Below are 26,765 nucleotides of genomic sequence, written 5' to 3' on the forward strand. Positions count from 1 at the left end.
ATCCCCACTTCGCAAAATTATCTTCAGTATACTTTCCTTATACTATCCCTCAGTAGATATAAGGTACTTTAAAGCAAGGATTGTTTAAATTTTTTTTTTTAATCTTTTTGTTTCCCTAATGTCATTCTCCTAGAATATAACAATCAACTACTAATAAGAAATGTTTGATTGATTTATGTTTTTGTATAGATTTTTTTTGGGGGGGGGAGCAGTTTATTTTTATCTTGATCTTCTTATATTTTTTAATGCTTAGTTTTCAATAAGTAAAAAATTTAAAATTTCATTAATCCTGATTTAAAATGATAATGATTCTTAAGAATAATAATTTTGATATCACAAATTACTGCATTTTTTCCATATTGGGACACAATTAGGGATTCTAAAAGATAGAATGCCCTTGAATGTTAGTGATTATTTGCCACAATTCTATTTCTATTCTATATTCTATTTGCCACAATTCTATTAAATGTTTTTGTTTAAGTGACTATCTGTATGTGACATGTTTATGTAAGTGACATGTTTAAGTGACTATCTGTATGTACTCGACTTCATTAAATACAACACTGTTGTAGCCATGATTCCTTCCTTAGCAGAACCAGAGACTAAACTTTTGATTTTCTGGATAGATCATCCTAAATCAGTTGGCACTATTTGAAATCATTCTTAAAACACTTTGTGTGTATGTGTGTATATATACGCGTTAAATCTGCTAATGTGTCAGGTAATGTGCTAAATAAATAGGAGGGATATAAAAAGAATAAAAATAGTCCCTCCTCCAGAGGAATTCAGAATCTAACGGGGAGACTATTTGCAAGCAGAGTTGAAGTGAAAGAGGATTCTAGGTATTGAGGAAAACCAGAGGAAATGCCTGGGTTGTCTTATTTAAGGAACAAGGAAGTCTGTGTCATCTAATTGATGTGCCAGGGAGTAAAGTGTAAAGAAGACTGGAAAGGTAGAAAGAGGCTAGGTTCTGAAGGATTTTGATTTCCAAACAGAACATTTTATATTTGGTCCTAGAGATTGAGTAGAGAGTTTGAGTAGGGTAGTGACATAGTTGGATTTGTGCAGTTTAATGGGAGGATGGAGAGAAACTTAAGCCAGGCTCAACCAGCAGGCTAATGGAATATGAGATGATGAGGGTCTGAACTAGAATGGTAGTGGTGTCAGAGGAGATAAAGAAGTATATTTTGAGAGATGTTACAAAGGTTGTGGCAGCAGATTGGATATGGTGTTGGATGTAGTCTAAGAAAGATGATGAGGACTTGAGATTAACTTCTACATTACCTGCTTGAGGGACTGTGAGAATAGTATTGCTCCCTACAGAAATGGAGAAGATAGGAGGGAGGGGGAAGGTATCGAGGAAAAGATAATGAATTGTTTTGGCCCTAGACATCTAGTTCAATTGTCTGAAAGACAATTGAAGAGGGAGAAGAGGACCCAGGATAGTATTCACCTTTTAAACTGAATATTTGTTAATCAATTTCTGATTTTTTTTCCTCTTTTAAAAAGTAAATATTTGTAAAATTCTTTATCTCCATTTTATTTTTAAATTAAATAAATTAGTAATTACTTTTAAAAATTAAATTCCATTTACCATTTTTTTTTGCTTTTCTCCTGTTAATGACAATTTTTGTTTTAAAAAATTTTTAACAATTGATTTTATTTTTAAATTGTCCTCATTTCAAAATTTGTCTACTACCCCATCCATACAGAGAGCCATGTGTTGTAATAAAGAATAAAATATAAGGAGTTGGGGAGAGTAGGAAAAAAGTTTGATAAAACTAATATATGAATCTGAGAGTATATGTCATATTTTTTTCTGAGGCTAATCTTAGTCATTATAATTAGTAACAGCATTTATTTTTCCATTTTACCTTCTTCCTCTTTACCTTATTGTCTTGTGTTTTCTTGGTTTTCAGAACATTTCATATGTCTTTCCCATGCTGTTCTATGTTCTTTATGTTCATATCTTATAGGGCAATAATATTCCATTATGAGGATGGGCCATAATTCATTTAGCTGTTACTCAATGATATCTTTTATTTCTTGTTTGTTACTTCAAAAAGTTCTAATATAAATATTTCCCCAACATTATACTTTTATCATGAGCTATAATTGTAACAATGCCTACTTTCTAGGTCAAAATAGATACTTTTGGGCATAGTTAGTAATTTACAGTTGCAGAAGAATGTTTTTTAAAAGTTTTAGTCATTCTGGTATATATTTAATTTTAATTAATGAGCTCCAGAAGGTTTTGGGAATGAAACACAATTGTATGGCATATCAAAGTTAATAAAGAGACATCATTTAATTTTTAAGTGAAGTCTTTCTATCCTCTACTACTTGTAGTGCTGCCTCAAGTAGAAGTGTCATTTGAAAATTTTTAATTTTTAATTCTTGTGATAACATAGCTTAGTGGTGACAGAAGTAACAGTCAGCTTTAGAATCGGGTCTGTTTTTTAGAAACCTTAACTTTTGTATTTATTATTCAAACTAAATTGATTTGAATTTATGATGCATTGCTATTTTTAATTCCTTTGTAATCATTTGGACTTAGTATTTTAGAGCTGATTTAAGGAAGTGAATTTAAGCAGTATTGCACAGCATCCTGGGTTTATATTAATTACATTTTGAGTGTATATAGTAAAATATTAATCATTTGTTCCTAATGATGAATGTTTTGGCAGTGAAAATGATCTATTTCTTATTTATGATTTAAGACTATGTTTTGATACATAATTTTTGATGTTCATTTCTGGTATATGGAATATGGTACAATATGTCATATAAAAGCATTAAAGACCCAGTTACTAGAGAACATGCTCTAAATCATTCCTAAAGAAATGTAAATTAAATATTGAATAAAATGATAGCTTCCCCTCCCCTCTCCTCTCTTCCTCTCCCCTGCTCCTCTCTCTCCCCTCCCCTCTTTTCTTGGCAGTTGGGGTTAAGTGACTTGCCCAGAGTCTCACAGCTAGGAAGTTTTAAGTGTCTGAGGCCAGATTTGAATTCAGGTCCTCCTGACTTCAGAGCTGGTGCTTTGTCCACTATGCCATGTGCCCCAATAGCTGCATTTCAGTTGGTAATGGCTACATAAACTGTTATGATTATGATGTTATGCGATGTATGAAATGATGAGCTGGTTGATATAGAACAAACATGGAGTGACTTAAGATCTATGAAAAAAGATGCTATGTATCTATAGAGAAACAGATGACAAGTGGAAATTTGCATCGTGTGGTCTTACATAAATGTATGTGTGTATGTTTATAAATATGAATATATAAATATTCTCATTTTAGATCTTAAAGTAGGATATATAACATAGGTTTTTGTGAATAGAAATTTACTGGTTTATGTTGAATGTTATGTTCCAATATGATCATGGAAATGTTCCTTATGTCCTCATTTTGTATTTAAGTTCAAAATAAATTTAAGTCTTTTTTTTTTTAATAGTATAGGAATGCATGTGAATTACTTCCTTAAATACTTCAAAAAGTCATTGAAGTATTTCTTTGCCCTTGTCTTTTAGCTTGATCCAAGATTCATTCAGCCCTTTTTGGTAGAGTGTCGACAAACTGTTGCCAAACTGGATAATCAGAACATGAAAGCCATTAAAGGACTTGAAGACAGGCTTTATGCACTGGACCAGATGATAGCTAGCTGCAGCCGATTGGTAAATGAACAAAAAGAACTTGCTCAGGTAATTAAGGTTCCTCTTACTAGAAAAGAAAACTTAAAATTGTTCTATATAGCATCTATTCGCCATCATCAAAAAACATTATATATATGTGATTGTTATTGAATCCTTATAATAATGAATTAAAGTAAATATAAGATCAGTATAAAAATAGTGGTTTAAAACTAATTGCAAATGAGGATAAATTTGTTGAAGAAAGCTAGGATAGGTTTTGGTAATCTATAAAGGTTTTAGTATTACATTAGAGTTTCATGATTAGATTTATAATGGAAATCTATTTAACCTTAAGGTGATCAGTCATTTTTTTGTATTGTTGCCAATTGTCAATTTTAGAAAATATTTAGAAAATATTAAACCTTCACATGGTGAATTCACACGGTGAATATAGAATGGGCTTTGGGGTGTCAGTAAAACCTTGTCTCTTGACCTACTCCTGACACTTAGAAATAGTGTAACCCCGGGCAAATCGGCTCTCTAAAATGCATTGGTAGAGGAAGTTTTTATAGTGGGATATGATGAGAAGAAGAAAAGATAGACCATAGTAGACCATTGATTCACTTTCTCAACAATTAGAAATACCTCAGGAGAGTAGGGTATCATATCATTCATAAATCATTCCCCTCTCAGAGCAAATAATAGATTTATAGGAGAGATATACATTTTAAGTTAGCAATTGGTTTAGTGATCTGAGGGATTTGAACTACTTCAGTCAACCAAATGGCATTTAATTGTCTATTTTGTGCAAGATATTATCATAGGTAGTTTCTGCCCTCAAGAAACTTGCATTTTATCAGGGGAGCATGTATAAGTGTAAAGGTAGGATTTTTTCATGAGAAAGGATGGAAACAAGCATTTATTTAACACTTAAAATGGAACACTGTGCTAGACACTTAATGGATATTCTCATCTGATCCTCACAATTTTTGAGAGGAAGATACTATTATTTTCATTTTACAGTTAAGGAAACTAAGGCAGATCAAGGTTAAGTGAATTGCCCAAGGTCACAAAGCTATAAGATGTCTGAGAGTGAATTCAAAATCTTCCAGCCAAATGATCTTTACATTGTGCTGTGCCACATTTATAAAAGTTGCATATAGCTAGCTGTTCCCAAGTTGAAATTTGAAGGAAACTAGTATTTTACAACATGATGAGGGAAGAATGCATTATAGGCACCGGGAAAACCTCAGATACCAAGATAGGAGATGAAGTGTCATTTTTGATGAATAATAAGGCCTGTTTGAATTGAAGGAGATAAATATATATAGGTGGAAGGGTAGATTAGATGCAAATTATGAAAGGGTCTAACTACTAGAGGAGTTTGTTTGATCCTACCAGTAATGGAGAATCACTATAGTTGAGCTGTGAAGTGTTTTAAGTAAATCACCCCCTTAGTTATATGTTGAATAAAAACTACTGGTGAAAAATTCTGATGAAAGATGATGAGGTCCTGATGAAAGATGATGAGGTCCTGATAAGGAAGTAGATGATAGAATTGACAAGATATGAAATATTTTTTTTCCTGAGGAAATTGGTTAAGTGACGTGCCCAGGGTCACATAGCCAGGAAGTGTTAAGTGTCTAAGGCAAGACTTGGAACTCGGGACCTCCTGACTTCAGGGCTGGTGCTCTATCCACCACACCAACTAATTGCCCTTAAAATGTGAAAACTTAATGGATATATAAATTCCCCAGTTTGATATTAGAAGGATAACAACTAAAAATAACTAGAAACTCACAGGGAAAGTCTCATAGAGGGCCTAAGACAAATGAGCAAATGTGATCTTCTTAAATTATTTGGTAGAATGAAAGCTTTATTAATTGTTAGACTTTGGTCTAACAATTTGGTACACTACAATGTGCTAATCTTTGCCATTTAAGTTTATGATTATACTTAAAACACTCATTTTACACATTATTTTGATTCTTTTTAAAATGAAGAGATTAGGTTCAAATTAGAAAATTCCAGAAGTTCATTTATAATTTTACAATTAATCTGATTTATTCAACAGTATCTTGTCTAAAGTTTAATTGAGTCTATTTTTGTGGTTTTTAATTGTATTTGTGGGTGTATGTGTATATTTTCCTTTCTCAAAAAATAAGATCAGATTTTCTAATAAGGACATGAGTGTCTTGAATCTGAACAAAAAGATCCACATCAATTCATGAATGCAGGAGAATATAAACTCCTTTGAGGGTAGGGATTGGTTTGTTTTCACCTTCAGCACCTAACAACAGAACTTGATAAATATAAATATTAATGAGTACTTGATAAATTAAAATCAAATCCTATTCTAATAAATATTTTAATTGAAATGTATATCTTTTTAATGTAGTTTTTAAAGATTTTGTTTTGAAATTAATATTAATATTAATTATAAATATTAATATTAATGAAGAAATTATTGAAATTAATATTTTAAGTATTTGTTGACTGTTTTATTAAACTTTTAATTTTAATATGTGGACATATAAATGACACATTTTATTTTTAAAGGGATTTTTAGCTAATCAGAAGAGAGCTGAAAACTTGAAAGATACTTCTGTGCTACCTGATTTGTGCCTGAGTCATGCAAATCAGTTGATGATTATGTTGAATAATCATAGAAAACTGTTGGATATTAAACAGAAATGTACCACTGCCAAACAAGAACTTGCAAATAATCTACAAGTCAGATTGAAGTAAGTGATTTCTAGTGTATTTATAATTACAAAATTTTATTTAATAATATATTGTCATATAAATTGATTAACCTAGAACAAAAATGAAGTTGGGTTTTCTTGGCACTGAATTTTTTAATATCTATTTGTAAATTTAATGAGAAAGTATTTCTGGATAGTAGATAGTATGTGGCTTTTTAATCTATCATCTGCTCACATTTACTATTTATCCATAGGTGGTGTTGCTTTGTTATGCTTCATGCTGACAAAGAAGGAGAGAAGCTACAAGCTTTGCTCCGCCTTGTAACAGAGCTGCTAGAACGGGTCAAGATTGTAGAAGCTCTTAGTACAGTACCACAGATGTACTGCTTAGCTGTTGTTGAAGTTGTAAGAAGAAAAATGTTCATAAAACACTACAGGGAGGTAAGCAGGTTAGAATACATGTAAATATTTGTATGTGCTTGCTTGCACACACATAAATGGGACTTGAGGAACTGATGGGCTACATTAATGTTTGTTTTTTTTAATAGTGGGCTGGTGCTTTAATCAATGATGGAAAGCATTTATATGAAGCTGAAAAGTCAAAAAGGGAATCTTTTGGAAAATTGTTTAGTAAGTATTCTTTTGTAGCTTTTGTATTTTATTTAAATACTGCTTTAATGCACTTATATGTTCAAGGATTCACAAAATGTTTCATGTGCACCAGGTTTACAAAATAAGGGGTTAATATTTGATTTGCTTCATATAGAACTTGATACTTCTGTTACTGGAAAATATTGTGGAAGATGTTCATTTACAAAATTTTATAATTGATTCCTTTTAGCATACATAATTTTATATATGAATTATTGAAATAAATATTCCTTTGAAGTTCCTTTTAAAAGTCGTAACTTTTATATTAATATTATTTTTGGGCAACGGGACTAGGTGCACTCTTTAAAATGATAATTATGGGAAGGGTACTTAGGAAGGTCATATCCTTCATCAGTACATAACATTGCCAAAAAGTAACCTCTGGGTAGACGGTTGTAGAGGTCTAATTCACAAAACTATTCTTTAAGCACTAACTAATGTAAGCTGTTACGGATCTAATAACTAACATAAGCCATTATGGATATATTTTGCCTTTTCCTTTTTTATTCCTTCTCTTGTAATTGTATTGTTATTCTCTTCATACAGGGAAATCTTTTTTAAGAAATCGTCTGTTTAGGGGACTTGACTCCTGGCCTCCTTCTTTTTGTGTATGTATGCATTTTCTTAAACATTAGTAAATTTTACATGTTTAACTAAATTTTTGAAAATATTAGGTATTTTGAAAGAACCTGATGTGGAAATTGTCAGTAAATTTATGTGGCAGCTTTTAAAATAATCCCCATAAGCAAAATAAACTTGGTGCTCAGAGTTTTTTCATTTAGGGTAATCTTTTGGTCTTTTAAATTGCATACCCGGAATACTTTTTTTGCGAGCATATATGTATATTTGTGTATGTGCATATATCCATATACTGTGTGTGTGTGTGTGTATGTATATGTGATACACGTATATAAAACAATTTAGGTGTGTGTATATATATATATATATATATATGTGGTATAAAAATAAGTTAAACAAGGTTTAATAAGTTAAATAAGTTAAACAAGACAAATTGAGAAAATATACGTTTTCTATAGCCTCTAATAGTGTCGCTTTGTTGATCAGATATTGCTTCATAATCCTTTGTCACCATATACCACTGATAAGGCCATTTTAAAATATTGTAATATATTATTGTATATATATTGTAATATATTATTGTATATATGTAATTACAAGATCAAAATTAGCTGAGACTCGGTGACTATTTAGAATTAACAGAAAATTGAACTCTTCCCAAGATTTAGTGTCTTGACAACTTAATTTGATCACATTGAAAGCAATCATGTGTATTTACTTCTGCCTTTTAATTTTGTTATCTTTATTCTATGCCCAATTACATTTTTATGTAAATTTCTTATCCTCAGACTCGAAAGCCTCGTAAGTTTGATGGTGAACTTCCAGACATTTCTTTAACTGATTTGAAGTTTCTGCAGTCTTTCTGTCCTTCAGAAGTACAACCATTACTCAGGTAAAATGGCATTGCTCTTTTAGATGTGATCTTCATTTGTTTACATTATGACACTGAATCAGGTTCTAGTTAGTGAAATATTTTAGAAGATATTGTAAGAAAAAGAAAAGCTGGATCAGTGTCTTTTTTTTTTTTTTTTTTTTTTTTTTTTTTAGTAGAATCCAGTGAATTTCACTGGAGGAATGTTAGTAGAATCCAGTGAATTTCACTGGAGGAATGTTAAGTATCTTGTGTAGGTGAAGGGGCAGGTCAATTCTCCAAGAAATAAAACGAATTATTGAAACAGTGGTCTGTCCTTAAAGACCTTTTAAGTTCAGGAGATAAGCACTTTCTTTGGTATGTTTTAATACTTGATTCCTGATACATCAAAAAAAGTTTTTTAAAGTATTTCATTGTAATTATGTCATAATATTACCAGGAATTCAAAATAAAAATCTCTATTTCCACCCAGGGTTCCATTACTTTGTGATTTTGAACCTCTACACCAGCATGTACTCGCGCTACATAATTTAGTGAAAGCAGCACAAAGTTTGGATGAAATGTCACAGACCATTACAGATCTACTGAGTGAACAAAAGGTAGGGTTTTTTTATTTGCATATTTGTAGGTAAGCATTAAGACTATGCTTTTTAATCCAATTCTGCTTTTCTTTTCCTTTTTTTACTTCAAGGCTTCCATGAGTCAGACATCCCCACAATCAGTTACTACCCCAAGGATGGAAAGTACAACAGGAATTACAACTACTACCTCACCTAGAACTCCTCCTCCACTTAATATTCAGGATCCCCCATGTCCTCCAGTGTGTCCATTAGAAGAATTGTCTCCAGATAGCATTGACGCTCATACATTTGATTTTGAGACAATTCCTCACCCAAATATTGAACAAACCCTTCATCAAGAATCTTTAGATTTAGACTCTTTAGCTGAAAGCCCTGAATCTGATTTTATGTCAGCAGTGAATGAATTTGTAATAGAAGAAAATCTTACATCTCCTAATCCCATAAGTGATCCACAAAGTCCAGAAATGATGGTAGAATCACTCTATTCTTCAGTCATCAATGCAATAGACAGCAGACGCATGCAGGATACAAACATATGTGGTAAAGAAGATGCAGGAGACCATTCTTCTCTAAATGTTCAAATGGAAAAATGTAGAGCTGTTGCCCAAGAATCACAGTTTAATTTACAAAACATAAAAGAAGATCTCTGTCACTTCAGAACACTTGTGCATAAAGAACAGTGTGATTTCTCTAATTCTTTAAAATGTACAGCTGTAGAAATACGAAATATCATTGAAAAAGTAAAATGTTCTCTGGAAATAACACTAAATGAAAAACATCAGAAAGAACTGCAGTCTTTAAAAAATGAATATGAAGCTAAACTCGATGCATTAATAAGTGATAGTGAAGAAAATGAAAAAAAGATTAAAAAATTAAAAGGAGATTTAGTAGGTCTTGAAGAGGTTTTACAAAATAAAGATAATGAGTTTGCTTTGGTTAAGAATGAAAAAGAAGCTGTTCTTTGCCTGCAGAATGAAAAAGATCAGAAACTGTTAGAGATGGAACATGCAATGAAGAACCAAAATTTTGAAATTAAAGAACTGAAGCAGTCACGAGAAATTGTGTTGGAAGACTTAAAAAAGCTCCATGTTGAGAATGAAGAAAGATTACATCTCCTTAGGGCAGAACTTCAGAGTTTGGAACAGAGTCACCTGAAAGAATTAGAAGATACTCTTCAAGACAAGCACACACAGGAATTTGAAAAAGTTTTGAATGACCACAAGGTTTCTTTAGAGAAATTAAAAAAGGAAAATCAACAAAGGCTTGATCAGATACAAGAATCCCATGCAATAGTTGTCCAAGAAAAGGAACAACAGTTGCAGGATTTAAAAGTTAAAGTTTCTGATTTGTCTGACCTGAGGTGCAAGTTAGAAGTTGAGCTTGCTTTGAAAGAAGCAGAAACTGATGAAATGAAAATATTATTAGAAGAAAGCAAAGCCCAACAGCAAGAAACTTTAAAAATCCTCATTGAAAAAGAAACAGAAAATTTGAAATCAGAGATAAGTAAGTTAAACCAGAAGATTCTAGATAATAATGAGGACTACCAAATAGGTTTAGCAGAGCTGAAAACTCTAATGACTGTTGAAAAAGATCAGTGCATTTCAGAGTTAGTCAGTAGACATGAAGAGGAATCAAATTTAATGAGAACTGAACTAAATAAGGTAACATCTTTACATCAGCAAGGTTTTGAAATTGAAACTAAATTGAAAGAACAAGTAATGGAATTGCAGAGTAAGTTGGAGTTGCAATCGAGTATTCTTGAAAAGCAAAACAATGAAAGAATGACCCAACAACAAGAAAAATATGAAGCTATCATCCACAAACTTGAAGAAGACAAAGAAAAAATAATTATGAGTCAAGGAGAAGACAGAGAACAACTCATTCAGAAGCTTAATTGTGAAAAAGAGGAAGCTGTTCAAGTTGCCCTTAAAGAATTTGAATTGCAGAGAGATACTGTTGAAAAAGAACTATTGCAAAAAATTAAACATCTTGAGAGTCAAATAACCAAAAGGTAAGAATTCAGTTGCCTGAAAGCATTTATAATTGAAAATAATAGAATTGTATTTCACCTCTTATATAAAATTATTTTTTTAATATATAATCATGTGCCCTAAACATGTTAATTGTAAAATTGAATGTGTGGATTTTAACATTATTTAAAAAAAAATTGTATTTGGGCTGATATTTTGAATCGTACTCTGTATAATAGATTAAATGAAATGGACCTTTTGTGTGCACATATGTGCTTGTGTACATGTGATTGAAATCACAAGTTAATTTTCAAAAATATAGTTTTTCATAAATGGTTTTTAAAGGTTAGCATTTCTGAGAAGTTTGATATTGTAATTTTCCAGAATTTTCTTCTCAGGTTGCTTTGAGGAAAATGTTGGGAAGAATCATTTGGTTGTATAGGTCAAAATCTGTGTTTTAACTATGCATATATTTATTGCTGCCTAGTCATTAAAGGACTTAATAATTTTGAGCAAAAATGCAATAACTATTTAGGAAGTTTACTGCAGTTATCAGTCAGTTCACAAGCTTTATGTAGCATAGCAAATCAACAACAATAATTAATATTTATATTATATATATAATTATATTTATGTAGTTCTTTAAAGTTATCAAAGAGCTTTGCATAACATTTATGTTATCTATTGATATCTATTGAATTATTTATCTATTGAATCTATGCAGTGAGGCTCTTTTTGTTAAAAAAAATTTTTGCTTTTTGTTTATACATAACTGTGTCTACCCCTGAGTTATAGCATCAGGTATATTATTTTAGAGTTTTAGGGCTTAGCCTAATTATAGTATAAAGAGAGAATTTTTGGTGGTTAGTTACAAGGACTATATCTGTGCAAGTTAAAACTGCCAAAAACTGTGGCTCTGTTCTCAAAAGACCTGAAAACTATTGCCTTAGCCAATATCATTCTGCAATAACATCACAGATAATGCCGCTTTATAACTTTATAACTTAAAGTCCTATGGTCACCTTTCTGTTTACAACTGTTTCCATGGAACCTGCTATGTCTTCTAATGTTGTTTTACCCAATAACATATTTTAATGGAACCTGTTAATGATGTTAGGCAAGCTGTGCCTTTACTTTGAAATATAATCATATAATAGTCATGATATAATTATGCTATCGGTCATAGCTATAAGAAATGTATAAAAATTTATACTTAATATTTACTTTTATATGTGTATAATATATAGATGTTTGTACTTAATAGAAATAATAAATCATTTGTTTGTAGAGGAACTATAATATATGATAGTGGCTGAGCAGCTTCTCATGATGTCTTCAAAGTTGTGTTTAAAAGAATGTTTATTTGCCATTGTGTATGGTTAGTATTGTTCCATATTCATTTACTTATTACTGCATTTTCTTTAATGCTGCATTTCAGCCAAATTCAACCTGTTTATAAATGCCAAAATTTTCCTTGTGATACTAGAAAATAAGGTCTAAACAATCAAAATAATATGATGGATGTTTTTAAACATCGCGGAAGTGGTTAGAGGGAAAAACGAGGTGACTTTTCAGTCTAGTATGTCTTGTTCACAAAAGCATGCACATTTTAAAATTTGTACCTTTAAGATACTGTGTCAATCATAAATTATTATTTCTGTTTTGAGTGTTATTAATAAATCATAAAATCCATTTTTATGAAGTTGTGATTAAAAGGCTATTGTAATTTTATTGTAGACTGAAACCTAATTAGTTACCAAAAGGGAATTATTTACCAAAATCTTTTTTTTTAACTGAAAGTTAATAGGGAAAGAACATTTTATATGTAGAAAATTTCACATTCCTGAAAAATGTGCTGCTTTCAGTTTAGATGCCCATGTGTATCGAATTGATTTAAAAATGATAACTAAGACTGAAACAATGTATATTTGTTTTTTGTTTTTTCAAAAATGAATTTTAGACCATATTATTTAGGGAAATTTAAGATTATCATAGAAACTTAGGTTTTTAAAAAGATCTTTTGAAAATTGAAAGTCAGAAGACGTGAGTTTGAAGTCAGAATTTTTGAGTCAGAAGACGTGAATTAATTAAACCTTCTAGCTCTTACTACTTATAAACTTATATATACTTATATAATATATATATATATATATATATATAATATATAATATCACTTAATCCTGAGGAGGTTTCACTTTCCTCATCTTTAAAACTAATGGTTTGAATTGGATGCCTTTCAAAGTTTTATGTAGCTATTATGTGATCCTGGGCAGTTTGAATTTTGAAAGAAGATAATGAGGATTTTCTTGTTTTTATTATTATTATTATTATTATTATTTTTTTTTTTTTGCAAGTGAGTTGTGATTAAGTTATGGGATTATAAAAGTGATGATAAAGAGGATTTTCAAGAGTAAGAACTGAACTAAGCTGGTGCTGTTGGAGTCACTTTTTTAAAAAGGCTGCACCTGGCCCTTTTCCTTCATTCTTATTCCTTGGTCCACAATATTCTCCTCTGTAACTACAGCCAGATTTTGTCCATGTTGAAATTGCCTGAAAACTTTGATTTTGAGACATTTCTTTTAATGTATTAACTTCTGTGTGGGATCAATAACTAGATGTTTGATCAAATTAATTCTGAGAATAGGTCAGGAGATAGAAATGAAATAAGAGCTTTGAGACAGTGTTGTAAAATGAATAGATCTCTTGTTGAAGTCAGGAAGATGTAGGTTCAAATTTTGTCAAATAGACAAATAGACTTTTGTCAAATAGATTCTTTCTTAGTTCTTTAGTAAACTTCGTCTGCAAAAGAAAAATTGGACTCGATCATTTCTGTCTCTTTTCCATTTCTAGATATGATTTATGACTAATTGTGATTAAAAATTCTATGTAGGATTATAAGATATAGTCACACCTCAGTCATTTCTATGACTTCCTTTTTTATTTCCATTTACATTCTTTTGGTTGTAGTAGAAACGCGTTTTCGTGTTTTGTTTTTTCAAGAATGAAAATGGCAGTTTTGGTGGATAATGAGAATTGGATTTCCACTAAAACTCCTTTTTTATTCTTTTGAAACGTACTCAATAACTTAACCATGATAGAAGCTTACATTAGTCTAGTTCTTCAATTTTTACAAAGACCTTTTATACATACATAATTTTCATGGTCCCTATGATAAAAGACATAAATAAATAAGAACTTCTATATAAGAATCAGCATAATCTGAATAAGAGTAATTATATTACAGTTCTATGTCAAATTTAGTTCAAGAGTTTAAGATAAGTAGGGATATATGAAGGTAGTTCAGTTTCTCTTTAGAATACTAGAAGTATACTTAGCAGACTGTCTTTACTCTGAGATTTCAAAGAACACTGATGACAGCATATTGAAACCTACTTCATTTTCCAGAGGTTTTTGTTGTTTTGGCTAAAAAAAAGATAATGAAGATCATATGGACAATCTTAAAAATTAGTGTAAGAACTGTTGTACTAAAGTAAATAAAAATGATTGACATGATGTACAGTGAAGTTTTAGCCATCATACTTTTCCAAAAAAAGTATGTTTCCTTTATTTTCTTGGGTTTTATTTTAAATTGTACTTAAAACAGTTTTAAGTTGGTAACATTTACATTTCATCTAGAGGTCTAAACAGTTTGGTCATAGCATAATTTATTATTTGTTTGCCTCTTATATTTTTGGTGTTTTATGAATGATACTTAACTGCATGTTTAAAATGTGAAGAATTGTATGGTAGGTATTACAAAAAATTACAAAAACAAGTCATTCTCCCTCTTTCAATCCCAAATCCCATCTTCCTAATTTTCCTATTACTGGTATCATCAGGATATCTACCTTTTCAGTTAGTTCCCTGGGCTCACAGCTTAGGTACTATCCTGGACTTGTTGCACTTTCTCATTCCATATCCAATCTATTGCCACCTTGTCTACATTTTACCAGGACTCCATTCTGGATCCTCCTTTCTTTTTTTATTTTATTTTACTTGGTGATTGTATTAGCTAGCTTCCATGGATTCAGTTATTACTATGCTGATGATTCTTTTAACTAACCCTAACCTTTCTGCTGACCTCTATTATTGAATCTATAACTGCCTATTAGACAGCTCAAACTAGATACACTGTAACTATCTTAAATTCAGCATGATCAAAATTGTTAAGGTCTGTCAGTTTTGTCATTGTAACAATGCTTTGTTTCCTCTGACATTGCCATTGTCCTAATGTAGAGCCTCCATCACCCCATTCCTAGACTATTGCAGAATCTTATGGTTGAACTGCCTTTTCTAAGTCCTTCACCACTCCAACCCATTCTCTACTCGGCTATTACAATTACCTTCCCAAAGTATACATCTGACCATGTTACCCTCCCCCTGCTAAATAAACTGTAGTGGCTCCCTGTTACCTCCAAGCTCAAGCAATCTTTTGAAATTTAAAGCCCTTGACAACATGGACTAGAGCTCTGCCTTTCCAGTCTTTTAATACTTTTACTCCATTTTTTCTTTAATTCAGTCACATTGATTGTTCATCAAGATGCTGTGTTTCCTAACTCTCATGCCTAGAATCTTTTTTGCCTGGCTTCCTTCAAGTACAACTAAAATCATACCTTTTACAAGAAAAATTTTATGATCCTTCTTAATTTTATCTTCCTTTTGGGCATCTCGAGTTTATTTAGATAGATTTTTTTATATGTACAAATAGACTGCTTAAGAATTATCTTTTTTTTTCTTTTTTTGTATCCCTAGTGCTTAATTAACAACCAGATACATAGTAAATACATAATAAAATGTTTAGAATTGGAGAGCTATATTTAAATTTACATATTATTTTATTTATAAATTATAAAGAATGAACAATGAAATGTAGGTACATTACATAGTTAATGTCTAAAAATAAGATTTCCCATTTCATGTAGTCTTTTGACATAATTTCCTCCCCACAACCATGGGGAGTATTATGGCCATCTTATAGATGAAGAAACTCTAATTTACATAGGGTTAAATGAACATAAAACCATCTGCCACTTCCACTGTTGTATTCTGCCATTCCAGTCTCTCAGTAAATGCAATTTTCTTACCTTTGTTTATTACTTGCCAGTAGGAAGAGGAAGTATAGCTAGCAACAGTAGCCATAGAGACTTTACTATACAACATTGACTTTTAAGTGCTGTCATTACTATTTTTTCCTGCTTAGAAATATTACTAGGTCATCCCCACTCCCTAAAATGAAACCCTCAAGGGAAAACAAAAAGTATTAAGAATCTGAATTATGTAAAGGTCCTGTTTGTGTCTTACATACATGCTTCTTAGCTTCCATTAGGTATTATGTATTAGTACAAAAATACTTCAGAACAAGTAGGTGATTTTTTTGTGTTTTGTTTCTTAAAACAACAGATTTTTTTTTTTAACATTATGCTTTCTATACATTTGAAAAGCCATTTGCACATACTTAATTCATGAACTTCATCCATTTTCATGTGAGTTGTTGGACCTGATCATAGATAGGCAAACCATATCAGTTTAAAAGAAGGCTTATAAATTGATGTAAGAAAGCAAGAGAATTTTGCATCGGCTTGTTCTTCTATAAAATTGGAATAATGGCACTTATCTCCTAGTGTTTTTTTGAGGATAAAGTGAAATATTTGTAAATCACTTTAAAAAGTAAAATAGTAATGGTAGTGTATTGAAAATAGATAATAAAAATTGGAAACCTCTCTTGTTCCAGAAAGATAAAGTAAAATTTGATCATGGAGTTACCACTTATTGGTGATGGCATTTTCTTGGTTTAATATGATTATCAGGGAGATCAGTTTTTCTGTTGGTTTGATCAATAGGATAGAACTCAGCACCAATAGGTAGAAGTGGAAAGATAGACAGATATTGATTGGCAAAAATCAGTAGAGTTTTCTAAAATTGGAATGACTACCTTGTGATGAGATAGTGAGTTCATTTTCACAGAAAGGCACGGGCTGCCTTTTTTAGCTAAGCATGTTCTAAAAACCATGTTTCAGGATCGAAGGTAATTTAAAAATTTTTTGTCCTTTTTTCTGTGAGTTAAATATTGCCACAAGCTATGCTCTCTTAACTACAGTGATACTGTATTAACTCATACTACATACTTGCAGTTCCTTTTTGTGAAACATAGGAAGCCAAACTTCAGATAACTATATTCTAACTCAGGCATTACTATTTTGAGGGGGAAAATATATCATCCTTCTTGTTTAGTTGCTAAACTACATTAAAATCATTTGGTATTTAAAAAGGAATTTCAATAATTTAATAGCTTGTTCTTAATATTATATTCACTTAAGTCCTCCCATTGAGTATACCAGTGAAGATTCATCAAGTTTAGTTGCTGAACTTCAAGAAAAACTTCAGGAAGAAAAGGCCAAGTTTTTAGAACAACTTGAAGAACAAGAAAAAAGAAAGAATGAAGAAATGCAAAATGTTAGAACATCTTTGATTGCAGAACAACAGGTAAATTTTCTTTTCTTGGGAATTTACAAAGGGTAAACAGCATCAGGACTTAGTCTTATTTGTCTATGTAGCCTATGTTCTCTAAAAGTGGCAATGGTAATATTCAGGAGATCTAATTGGGGAAATCTTTAGACCGTGTGATACTGGATCTTTCTTGAAAGATCTACCCAAAAAATGGATTTTAATACATTCATGACCTCTTAAGTACACCCACCCAACATTCTATGGTATGGTGAAGTTTTTATGATTTTCCTGGAAATGTCACATTTTAAGTATGGATTGTTTCATTCTTTATACATATCTCCCCATTTAACAAAATTCCTAATACATTTTTTTTGGCTGAACCAATTGGGGTTAAGTGACTTGCCCAGGGTCACACAGCTAGGAAGTATTAAGTGTCTGAGGCCAGATTTGAACTCGGGTCCTTCTGACTTTAGGGCTGATGCTCCACTTAGTTTATCAAGTGGATAACTTGATCCTCACATAATAATTCTTAGTAGATAATTGAGTTCTGATTAAAAACTTTGGACAGGAGTTATGCAATTCAAGAACTTATTTAAACTCTGAGTTTTTTAAAAGATGAGTTTTAACTAATTAATTTCTTAAGGCCCAGCCAATTTTGAAATTCTAAATTAGTTAGCAACTTTTTTTTTTAAATTTCTACTATTTTGGGGCAGCAAGGTGGCACAGTGGATAGAGCACCAGCCCTGAAGTCAGGAGGACCTCAGACACAACACTTCCTAGTTGTGTAACTGGGCAAGTCACTTAACCCCAATGGCCTCAGTAAAAAAAAAAAATTCTATTGCTTTTTACTAGTATTGGGGGATAAAAGGGGAGCAGAGTAGATAATGAAGTAAAGGTAGAGTGGTGTTCTACTTTATAGATAACTATAGTTACACCTTTTATATTGCAGTTGTTAGGGGCAGGTAAGCCCTTTCCATCTGAAAAATCCATGTAAAATGTCTTGGGCTTCACACCAGTAAAATGTCTGGCTTTTTTTTTTTTTTATGGGATGTTTTTAGTACTGTTTTATAAAATTTGGGTTCATGTATGATATCATATGCATATACTATTTTTCTGAGTTTCCTGTGTCATTTGCTGGCTTTTGCATATTGTCTGTGGCTTCTGCAAAATTGTCATTTATTATTGCTCGCAATGGGAAAGGATAACTGTTCTTTTCTATTCTAGAAAATACACTGGACTTTCACCTTGTTGATCTAATTTCAGGTCCTACAAATATGACTTATTGTGCAACAGTGACATGTACCAAAAGTTGCCGCTACTATGAGAAGTGAGGACAAAAACAGGGTCCCCTTTTGTAGCCTTCCAGTTTGACAGTCACTTTCTTTGTTCCTTAGATTCCTCAGTCTGTAAAACATTTAACCTCCTTAGCTTACCAGACTTTTCTAAAGAATTAAAGCACTGTGTATATATAAGCTATTGACTAATATCTGAATCAACATAAATGCAGTAGTAATAAATAACATTTATATAGAACTTATTGTGTGCCAGGCACTGCGCTAAGTGCTTTAGTCATTTCATACCCACATCAGATCTTTTATATTTATATAAGAAGAGACATAGCCTGTTGGAAAAAAATCTGATTCTTGTCATTGAAATAGAACACTCACATTTGCATCATAGTTTTCACAGCTTTAGCAAATTTCAAAAGGAATTTACCATTTTTATTTGATATTAATTACCAAATAAGAAAATTCTCAATTGGATCGAGGATGTCATCAGTTTGACTAATTCTTCCAGGAAATCCATCAGTGCCTGTTCATTCTTTGTACCGCTTTTCCATGATGTTGCACGAGTTTGCCCATAGGAGTTGGAGTCCACCCTTATTGGAGGCCTTCTTTGCATTTTTGTGGAGCATTTTGAACTGTATATTTGTGATTTCTTTCCCTTACTATTTAATTAGTCCATTATTTCTTGCATTTATTTCTCTGATAATCTTTTTATATCTCTTCTTTACCCCACCTGCTTACATCTACAATGTGCATTTTCATTGCCCTCTGAAATACTCATTCCCTGTCCTATTAAAAAATGATGTTCCATGTCTTTCAGGCATACATCAGTAGAATGTAATTAAAGTGTACCTTTCTTTCTAAGAGAAACTTTCCTGAAGGCAATTCAGCTCACTATTACTCATCTGTTAAATCCTAGGCCCAAATTGGTCATCTATAAAATATATCCCAGATATGCTGATCTACAATAAACATTCTATGTGTACTTGATTTTTCTTAATGTAGTTTAGGACATTCTACAATATTCCTAGGCAATATGGCACCAGTACACTATTATATGCAAACAGGACTCTCTGGAGTACCTTTATGTCTATAGAGAACACAGTTTGAATTCTTGCATTATATCCCCTTCTTTCTTCACAATGATGAAAATCTTGGGGGAGCACATTTCCCTTTTTTATGCCTTTATTTATATGACCAGAGAGCTATTAAGTGCTGTCATTTCTGTTGTTAGATCTTAGCAATGAATCTTGAATGATTCTATATGAATAGAATATACTTTATTGGAAGAGAGCCTTTTCTTAGATTTTTTTTTCATTTTCACCTTTTTTTTTTCTTAATCATAGGCACTTTGGAGCCTTTCAATTGCAAATTGGCAGATATGTACTCTTGTAGATTATTGCTTAAGAAAGCCAGTTTGTTTTCACTGAAGATGAGTAGTTGAGTTTTGTAAGGTTTTTGTATATCTGTTAAAGCATGTAGCTCTGTATAAATAAGGGCCAATCCAATTGCTTTTTTTTCCCTTTTTGCCATTTTTATTTCCTATGATTATACTTGATAGAAAATTAAATCTTGCAAATCTTTTCATTTTTCTTTTTGTTGTCTTTCTATTATCATTCTGAAGCACCCTACAGATAATTTTGTTCTTTCTAGGCTTTCTTTAAACTGCTTTTATGCTTCACTGTTTTAGTTTGAGTAAATAGAGAAACATGAAAAGCATTTATTAGGTACTACTCATTGCTGTGTAAACACAAGGGATACTGTACCTACCTATTGTGAGCTTTATTCTAATAGGAGAGACAGCATAGTAGTAGTCAAGGAAGGAAATTATATTGGGAAGTCACAGAGATAGAGAATGGAACAAAACATGGACAGGTTCTATTGACTGGCCTTTCCCAAAGGCAGTAGAAGTGTTGGTTTGATTACTATGCTGAGCAAGAGATAAAAGTAGAAGGCATGGGGTTATAGTGACAGAATATGACCAGATGAAGAGGAGGAAGTTTTGGTCCCAGAGAATGCCAAGGAGAATGAGCTACTAATGCAGATAATCGCCCATTATTCTATTTTGTCCAATTTTGTGAGTTTATATTCTGACTTAGTATTATTTTTGTCCATCATTTCTCTGTTTAGCAAGTTAAGTGAAATGTTTGCTCAATAGGTTCTTTTTGTTGTCTTGTTATTTCAGTTGATTTCATTTAAAGAGTGAACTTAGATAAACAGTTGTTATGGTCAGTATTGGTGAAATTTCCGTTGCCCTTCATTATAATTACTTGTTCAAATATTCCACTATTGCATTGTTCTAATTATATGATTATTTTATTTTATTCTTCCAGCATTTTGTTTTTAATTGTGATATTGGCTCTGAGAAGTCAGTGACCTAATAGTATAAATACTAATAGTATAAAAACAGTTCATTCAGGTGTTTCTCCCACATCAGTTAAATTTTTCCTGTGTGCTAAAATATAATCAGTTTCATTTTTGAGGTGCCCTATGATACTTACCATGAGTGTTGAATAGTAATTATTTTCAAGAAGTAGTATTCATGATGTAGAGGCTTCTTCCTTCTTTGATCTTTGTCATTCTTCCTTCACCGAAGCTCTTTCACCATTTTGACCTGTTCTCACTTTTGTATTTTGTATTATTGAATATCAATATATGTTAATTTGTTAATTAGTTGTTAATAGTGGTTTTCTTTATATCCTCTATAACCAATAGTGGTATATAAGATGTAATTATTTTCATTGTTATCTTTTAAAAAATTTTTCAAATACTCATGTTCTCTAATATAAAATAACTAAATTTCCCTAAAATGAGATGGGTTTTATTGTCATTGTTTACACAGTAAATCTAATTCTTTGAACTCTTCTCTGCCTCTTCAAAGAGTTTGTTAGCTGTGTTTTTTTCTCATTTTGTTTTATGAGTCACACGATTGATGTGCTTCAGCTCCTCTATACATTTGTTTGCTCTCATATTGCTTAGATCTCATATTTAGAATATAAGCAACCAAGGTAAAAGCTATAGACCATCTTAAAAACTTTATAATTCTTAGTGTCTTTTGCTACTCTATTCTATTATTTTGCCTTAATTTATACATTTATGATGCTTGATTTTTGAAGACCATGTCAGTGGTCCATAAGCTCTGACAGGTTCTATCTTGATGAAAAGGTTTTTGAGTATGGCCATAGCAACAAACTTAGTCTGCTTTCTGAGCATGTACAAGCTCATCTTGGGTAGATAGGCTAGGCAATGTCTACTTATATTTCCTCAGTGATGGTGGCATTATTGTGGAAAAGACGGAATAGCAGGAACTACCAAATATTTTGAAGTATAATTAACAATGAGTTTAATACCAAGACATCATTGAATTAAGTTTCTACCATTTATTTTTCCTGGCACTTTTTTGTAAATATAATTGGCAATTTTTCAAAACTATTATGTTAATTTTCTGCCTTTTGTGTCTAGGACTGTTAATTTCAAGTCTTTTTTTCCCTAATCCTAGACAAATTTTAACACTGTTCTAACAAGAGAAAAAATGAAGAAAGAAAATATAATAAATGATCTTAGTGACAAATTGAAAAATACAATGCAACAACAAGAACGAGATAAAGGTTAGTTCGTTTTATTCTAATAGAATATTTTAGATCACTTCTACAGTGATTTTTTGGTTTAAATTTAGAGAAAATTTTGAAATACAATAAATATTAGTTTGTTAATTCTTGTTTGTTATTCTTTATGTTCAGATTTAATTGAATCCCTTTCTGAAGATCGAGCTCGTTTGCTTGAGGAGAAGAAAAAACTTGAAGAAGAAGTAAATAAATTGCGTAGTAGCAGTTTTGTTCCTCCACCATATTTAGCAACAGCCCCTGAACTTTGTGGTGCTTGTGCACCTGAACTCCCTGGTGAAACAGACAGATTAGCCTCAGAAATGGCAGATGAAGGAAGAACTGATTCAGCAATGGAAACAAGCATGATGTCTGTACAGTGAGTGTTCATCTGTGTGTGTATATCCTCCCAACATGGCTAACCAGACCTTTGCAAAGAATTATCTTAGGGCATAGTGTGTAATAAGGAAAGAGTTTTTTAAGTTAAAAAAGAAAAGATTATATTTTAAAATAAAGATTGTAAAATAATTACAAGCTCAGTTATAATTGAATATTAGGGCAACTTCAATGCAGGAGACACAAGAGTTAACATTAACACTGTAAGACACATTGAAGTTAACTGGGACTGGGAATATTGACGTTAACCTCTCATCTTTCTTGGCATTCTATTTAGTAGAGAGTCTATTACACACAAATCATATTTAAGCTATAAAAACTTATTCTTAAAAGGACATAATTGTGTAAAGTAAAGAGCCCTTTTGTCATGTGAACAAAACGTTATTTATATATTACTTGAAAAATTACAAAATCCTTTCCGCATAATAGCTCTGTGAGTTAATATATAGGTAGTATTATGCCTATTTTAAAGAAAAAAATCCTAAGCTCAAAGAAGAGGAATGACTGCACTTTCTTTAGATATCTGAAGACTGTGTCCTTAGCATCTATATTACTTTTATTCCTATTTTATGTTTTGTCAGCTTGGATATATGATTCTTTACTGCTTCCTCCTTAATGTTTAAATAATTTGCTAGAATTCTTAAAGAAACAAAAGTGATGAACATTTCCCCTTTATTTCTAAGGTGTTGATTTTCTTGATAAGGTCTTTTATTTACAAGTAGTTTTTTCTTGGTTTCTGATGGCAGTATGTAATTTGTTTCCAATAGTAGATATATGCTGGGAAACTTCTCACTTTGTCAGTGTTTCTTCCTTTATCATTGCTTTTGCCTTCCATCTTCAGATAAGTTGTGTTTTCTGGCTTATCTTCAGATCCTTGTGATGTTTTTACACACACACCCCCTCCTTTTTTTTTTTCCCAAGAAAGATTTCATTCTGCATGTTGATGTGGAAAGTAAAAAAAGTATTCCTTAGAGCCTTTACTTCCTGAAATGAGGCTAGGATTTTTTTCCTTTTTTTTTTCTTAATATTATAATTGAACAATGTAATTGATTTCCTTTATTTTATTTTATTCTGAGAAAGTATCCATAAGCTTCCTTATTTTTTTAGCTGTGTTTTTCAATCTGGATCAGGATCACACTGATTTTTGGTATTACTGAAAACTGCTAACTTACTGAACTTGCTACGCTTGAATATTTCTAGTTCTTTTTTAGAAAAAACTGATAATTCCTACTACTCTTTTTGTATTTGTGAAGTGATTATTTTTAAACAATTGCAAAATTTTATTGAATTTTCATCTTATTTGATTCAGTCCAAATCCTTAAACCTGTGAGAATCATTTTGAATCTTGACTTTGTGTCACAGTATGACAGCTTTTCTTCTCAATTTGAGCATGCCTTCTCTGCCTTTATCCAAGTTTTTAAGAAAATTAGTAAAGGTGGTCAGTCAGTTTCCTTTAAGAAGCAAGAAATGTTTTTTTGCCTCTTTGAGTCTTCAGTGGTAACATGGTAGACATGTTAAAAATGTTTATTGGCTGAATGATTTGTATTTCTAGTGCCTAGAGCATAACAGCTTAATAATATTTGTTTATTAATTGACATTTTATCAAATTCTTCATTAAAATCTTGTTATATTTTGAACAGGAAGGTACTCTAGAGGCCATCTATTCCAATTACAGAAAAACTGAAACTTCAAAGGATTAAATGATATGTCCAATAGATGGAAGACAAAATGTATGTCTTGGTTTTGAATCTATCAAACCAAGACATACATTTTGTCTTCCATGAACTGAAAGCCATTATTATTCATGTTCACTCTTTATTGTTTTATTCATTTGTTTCATCCTTAGTGGATATTCTTGTTTAGCTTACTGTTCTGACCCAGCCACAATAGAGAAGCATGGATACATACATAACGTATATACATACATATACATAGAAAGAATTAACTGGAATACTATAGTTGTTGAAACTGAATTCATGTTAGTGCTTTTTATATACCAAACATTGTCATTCAAAAGGAAGGAAAAAAATAACATAAATGTTATCAGGGTATTCAACTAGTATTAATATCTAACCCCTTAAATTTCAGGGGTCAATAGTCTTCATTTTGTCATTAAATTTTAAGCTGTAAACATTGGTAGCCTATTCTCAACATAGTATATGTGATAGTAAAAATTTTCTAAATGTCATAAGAAATTTGTGAATCATTGAGCACTGCATAAGTTTTATCAGGATTTGGAAAAATATTTGATACTCTTGTTCTCTATTTTTAAATATTGTGTCAGAGTGTGTCAGAGAGAAAATTTAAAAACCTTCATTTGAAGTTAATATATTAAGAAACTAAAAGATTTTAGAGACGGCAGTTGAAGATAACACTTTTTGAAAGAATTGAAAATTTGAAAGACCAGAATAATTTTTTCATAAATTCCTTTTTTTTTTCTCAGTGAAAATATTCACATGTTGTCTGAAGAAAAACAAAGGATAATGCTGTTAGAAAGAGTAAGTAACTTGCTTTTTTTAATTGTTAAATTAATTATGTTCACTTTGGGATATACTTGGGTATTCATTAACCTATTTTATTCCATGAATATATTTTAATTCTAAAGAATCTATCCATCTTCTTTGCATTTAGAATTTAATGTTTCATTGTTTTTTTAAGTGTCTAGTTAACATTTTGAGGAATCCTGTTTCTTATTAGAGAATAAATGACTTAACAATTACTTTTGAATGACAGTTGCAGTATTGGAGAATGAAATCTGAAATCTTTACATATCTGCTATTTAGTAGTAATTATCTTCTATTAACTTTTTAGGAAATGTAACGTGTTTTTTGTTTTTTTTTTTCCCTTTCCCTGCACTAAGGGTTAAATTACTTGTCTACAACTAGGAAGTGTTACAGGAAGTGTTAGGCTGGATTTGAACTCAAGCCCTTCTAACTCTAGGGAGTGGTGCTCTATCTACTCTGCCATTTGGCTGCCCCTGAATAAACACTTTTTTAAATGAAAAAAATTTATCTTAGTTGGGTTAAAAATATAAAATGAGGACAGTAGTATTTTTGGCAACACGATTTTACAATTAATCCATTTCAAATAGGAATAAATTTAAGTGTTTGAGTAGAATCTTAAAGGTTGGCAATTCTTTTTCATTTTCAGCTGTGACCAAGGGATCAGTTACATACATATTATAGTTTTTATATTTCGGTAAGCAGATGTGTAACTTTTACAATATTAATAAGGAAATTCTTTGTCCATAGATCAATCATCATTCCTTAATTGAATAAACATTTTTAATTTCTATCAAATTAGCAAATATTTTCAAATAGAGCTTAAATGAGTATGTCTATAATTGCTTCGTTTTCAGATAAGTTCAGAGCATTTTGAATTGATTTGTTGGAAAATATCAGTACATAGAGCTATCCTAAAGGACAACTGTTAGGCTTTACTATTATTTTTTTTACTTAATTCAGCATTCTCAAAGAAATGCTATTTGGTTTTTCAAGTGATTTTTATCATTTGGATTGATTATGATTTAAGTACAGAAAAGAAGTTTTTCATTTGTTTTGCAGACTTTGCAGTTAAAAGAAGAAGAAAACAAGCGGTTAAATCAGAGACTAGTAAGTATTTATTACTTATGTTGTTATCTCTAAAAGTGTCATTTTTCTTTTGTTTTTTCCATACAAAAAGAGACTATCAGCACTATATCTATTTTTGAGTCTTTCACAGTTGATTATCTTTACAATATTGGTGTTACTATGTCCAGTATTTTCCTGTGCTGTATGAATGGTGAAAATATACTGTAAAAATATGTAGTCTATAGTCAAAGAATCTAGATTCAAATTCCAGCTCTTTTGCTTACTATCTGCATCATGTTGGACAAATCATCAGTCATATACCACGGTTTAAGCTATCATCCAATTGATGGGCAGCTCTTCAGTTTTTAATTCTTTGCCAATATCTTTACCACAAACAGATCTTTTTCCCCTTTTTTTTTTTTTTTTTTCAATCTCTTTGCGAAACGAAACAATAGCATTTCTGGGTCAGAAGGT

The 26,765-nt window shown here is 31.2% G+C and overlaps 1 protein-coding gene across 2 annotated transcripts in view; it reads left to right on the top strand.

Annotated features, from left to right (window-relative positions):
* The window catches only part of RB1CC1 (RB1 inducible coiled-coil 1), a 65,501-nt gene that overhangs the window by 29,954 nt on the left and 8,782 nt on the right, over nucleotides 1-26,765 (top strand). For both annotated transcript variants that reach the window (XM_031946402.1, XM_031946403.1), the window contains exons 8-20: nucleotides 3,533-3,703; nucleotides 6,194-6,378; nucleotides 6,594-6,780; nucleotides 6,888-6,969; nucleotides 7,537-7,598; nucleotides 8,358-8,461; nucleotides 8,913-9,039; nucleotides 9,132-11,032; nucleotides 17,309-17,474; nucleotides 22,224-22,332; nucleotides 22,465-22,705; nucleotides 25,166-25,220; nucleotides 26,286-26,333. In XM_031946402.1, the coding sequence (XP_031802262.1) occupies nucleotides 3,533-3,703; nucleotides 6,194-6,378; nucleotides 6,594-6,780; nucleotides 6,888-6,969; nucleotides 7,537-7,598; nucleotides 8,358-8,461; nucleotides 8,913-9,039; nucleotides 9,132-11,032; nucleotides 17,309-17,474; nucleotides 22,224-22,332; nucleotides 22,465-22,705; nucleotides 25,166-25,220; nucleotides 26,286-26,333 (3,438 nt within the window). The remainder of the gene's footprint in view (nucleotides 1-3,532; nucleotides 3,704-6,193; nucleotides 6,379-6,593; nucleotides 6,781-6,887; nucleotides 6,970-7,536; nucleotides 7,599-8,357; nucleotides 8,462-8,912; nucleotides 9,040-9,131; nucleotides 11,033-17,308; nucleotides 17,475-22,223; nucleotides 22,333-22,464; nucleotides 22,706-25,165; nucleotides 25,221-26,285; nucleotides 26,334-26,765) is intronic.

The sequence above is a fragment of the Sarcophilus harrisii genome, chromosome 1 (assembly GCF_902635505.1).
Source record: "Sarcophilus harrisii chromosome 1, mSarHar1.11, whole genome shotgun sequence".
Lineage (NCBI taxonomy): Eukaryota > Metazoa > Chordata > Mammalia > Dasyuromorphia > Dasyuridae > Sarcophilus > Sarcophilus harrisii.